The sequence below is a fragment of the Penaeus vannamei genome, chromosome 20 (assembly GCF_042767895.1).
Source record: "Penaeus vannamei isolate JL-2024 chromosome 20, ASM4276789v1, whole genome shotgun sequence".
NCBI lineage: Eukaryota > Metazoa > Arthropoda > Malacostraca > Decapoda > Penaeidae > Penaeus > Penaeus vannamei.
This window is the reverse complement of record NC_091568.1, coordinates 29,363,107-29,366,008: the sequence shown is the minus strand read 5'-3', so window position 1 is coordinate 29,366,008 and position 2,902 is coordinate 29,363,107. Positions and strand designations below refer to the sequence as shown.

General features: G+C 34.3%; 1 protein-coding gene across 1 annotated transcript in view; it reads left to right on the top strand.

Moving 5' to 3' along the window:
• The first annotated feature begins 253 nt into the window (after positions 1-253).
• LOC138865193 (probable serine/threonine-protein kinase irlF) overlaps positions 254-2,902 on the top strand; it is a 3,026-nt gene continuing 377 nt past the window's right edge. The window contains exons 1-3 of the mRNA XM_070134586.1: positions 254-335; positions 1,278-1,293; positions 2,481-2,902. The exon at positions 2,481-2,902 is cut by the window's right edge and continues 89 nt beyond it. Of these exons, the coding sequence (XP_069990687.1) occupies positions 254-335; positions 1,278-1,293; positions 2,481-2,902 (520 nt within the window). The remainder of the gene's footprint in view (positions 336-1,277; positions 1,294-2,480) is intronic.

Sequence of the window (2,902 nt, the reverse complement as noted above, 5' to 3'; positions counted from 1 at the left end):
TCCAAGCTTGGTGATAAATTGGTTCTTGCTACATAATAGAGGAAAAGATATAATGAATGTAGTAACGAAACTGTACATGGTAATGTAAATTGCATCACTCAGCAAGTTATGCCATAACATTGACTGCTTGATATGGCTAAAAGAAAGAAATTTCCCTTATTTAGCCAAGCAGATGATTGCATCCTAAGAACCACTTTGTTCAGCATGTTGAGGCATCTGGTGTGCTGCAGTTTTGCTAACTGCCTTGGCCGTCATGTATCACGTCACACAGTGTCATCGGCAAGGCCATCGCTACAGCAACCAGGGGTGCATTCTTTACGTTTTATTTACCAATGGTTTGATCAAAATGTTGAGAAAAAAATGCAAGTGGAAAGAATTCTTGTCGTGGTTCCACCTGGTGTGCCGTCATTGCTCAATTAGTTCTGCAACAGTCACAGAATGATCAACATGAAAAAGGCTAATGCTTCCTGTCAATGTTGGGGTTTATGAACGGGTGCCGGTCTATATGGAAAGAATGAAGTGGGTGCCGTTCTATATGGAAAGCATGAAGTGGAGTGATAGATATTTGTATTTGAGAAATGTTTTGACAAGCGACAATTGCATCTCTTCGTTTATTGTTACACACCAAGATGTGTATTGAATTGTACAGACCAAGATGTGTCATATTTTTTTCCTTTTGTTTATTTTGTCAAAAACAATGCAGTCATTCCTTTCTATGTCAAAAGGGAAAATTTTGAAACCGCACTCACGTTAACCTTACTTTATTGCTGCGAACCTTCGGTGTACGGTAATTAAAATCTTATTGTTCATTTGTATGACGGATATTAAACAACTTAGTGTATGTTATCTCGAACTAAGCATGCCATTATTATAGGCACTCATGCCATTATTATAGGCAATGGGATTCTTTAGAAATACATGGAGTAAGAGGAAAAAGATGGTGAATGTCCCTTGGTTTCACGCTGTGGAACTGGTTTTAGCGACAAGTACACTTACAAGCCGATGTGTAACAGACAGGCTCTAATGACACTATAGATGTAGGGGTGACATTGGATTTAACTAATCAGCCAGTAACAGAGTCTAACGCCAGGAGGGGCATCTGTACCCGTGTGCTACCGCGGAACAAGAATTACGCGTGTTGGAATCGTGCCCTCTTACCGTAGCGAGACATGTACTACTATAGGTGATGGCAACAGTTAACAGGTGCAGATAACGCAACAAAAATTTGTTTCGATATTTTGTCAGTGTATCCATAACCCTCTTTTAAATTTCTTCAGGACTTTCAAACCCAAAGTTAGTTTTATGTCATTACTCGTTTTATATTTCTATATATATGCTCATAATTTATGTTCGTACATTAATAGTTGTTACTGACGATTACTCAAAAGTTTGTGTTGCAATTTTATTGTCTCGTTTTTAACTTGTTCTGATTGTAAATGTGTAGCGGTTACAAATTAGCGTTTGGCTTATTCCATATTCGTTAATATAAAAAAAGTGCGTTACTCATGAAAACTTGCCAACGTGCGTTTTTATCTCATTTGAATTGTATACATATGCATTCACTGTTTTTTTGCTTAAGTGCGATTTATTAACGTATTCCTTTGCTTAAAAAATCTTACATTTTCATACAATTGAGTATGATCTTGGATGATTTTGCAACTATCGCAAGTTAGTTATTTTTATAATTATAGATAGTGGTGAAGTTTTTGAAGATATTTGTATTTTATTCTAAACAGTTTAAAGATATTGTTTGTGTTTCAAACTATAATGATATTCATAAAATAATTTTTTGGACTGACTTCATTATAGCTGTGTCAGTTCTTTAGATAATTTTTCAAGTACTAATAATTTCTAACTCATTTATCCATGTGCATATACAGTTAATAGATTTCTAGCAATTCATCACACACACACACACACATACATATATATATGTGTGTGTGTGTGTACATTTATATATATATATATATATATATATATATATATATATATATATATATATATAATATATAAATATATGTATGTATGTATGTATATATGTATGTATATTTACATGTATTACATAAAATATATATATATATATATATATATATATATATATATATATATATTATATAAATATATGTATGTATGTATATATGTATGTATATATGTATGTATATTTACATGTATTACATATATATACATATATATTTATATATATGTGTGTGTGTGTGTGTGTGCGTGTGTGTGTGTGTGTGTGTGTGTGTGTGTGTGTGTGTGTGTGTGTGTGTGTGTGTGTGTGTGTGTGTGTGTGTGTGTACACACGTAGAAATCGAAGGAGAAGCAGAAACAGCAACAGCAGCAGAAGCAGCAACAGACAACGAATTAAAGCAGTACTAGAAGCATCAAGAATCAAGGAGACGAAGAATCAGCAGTAGACGAACAAAAAGCTGAAACAGTAGAAGAATCAGAAACAACAGAAAAAGAATCAGAAACAGCAGGAGAATCAGAAACAGCAGAAGAATCAGAAACAGCAGGAGAATCAGAAACAGCAGAAAAGAATCAGAAACAGCAGAAGAATCAGATACAGCAGGGGAATCAGAAACAGCAGAAAAGAATCAGAAACTGCAGGAGAATCAGAAACAGCAGAAGAATCAGATACAGCAGGAAAATCAGAAACAGCAAAAAAGAATCAGAAACAGCAGAAGAATCAGAAACAGAAGAAAAGAATCAGAAACCGCAGAAGAATCAGAAACCGATGAAGAATCAGAAACAGCAGAAAAGAATCAGAAACAACAGAATAATCATAAACAGCATAAAAGAATCATAAACAGCAGAAGAATCAGGTACAGCAGGAGAATCAGAAACAGCAGGAAAGAATCAGAAACAGCAGAAGAATCAGAAACAGAAGAAGAGAATC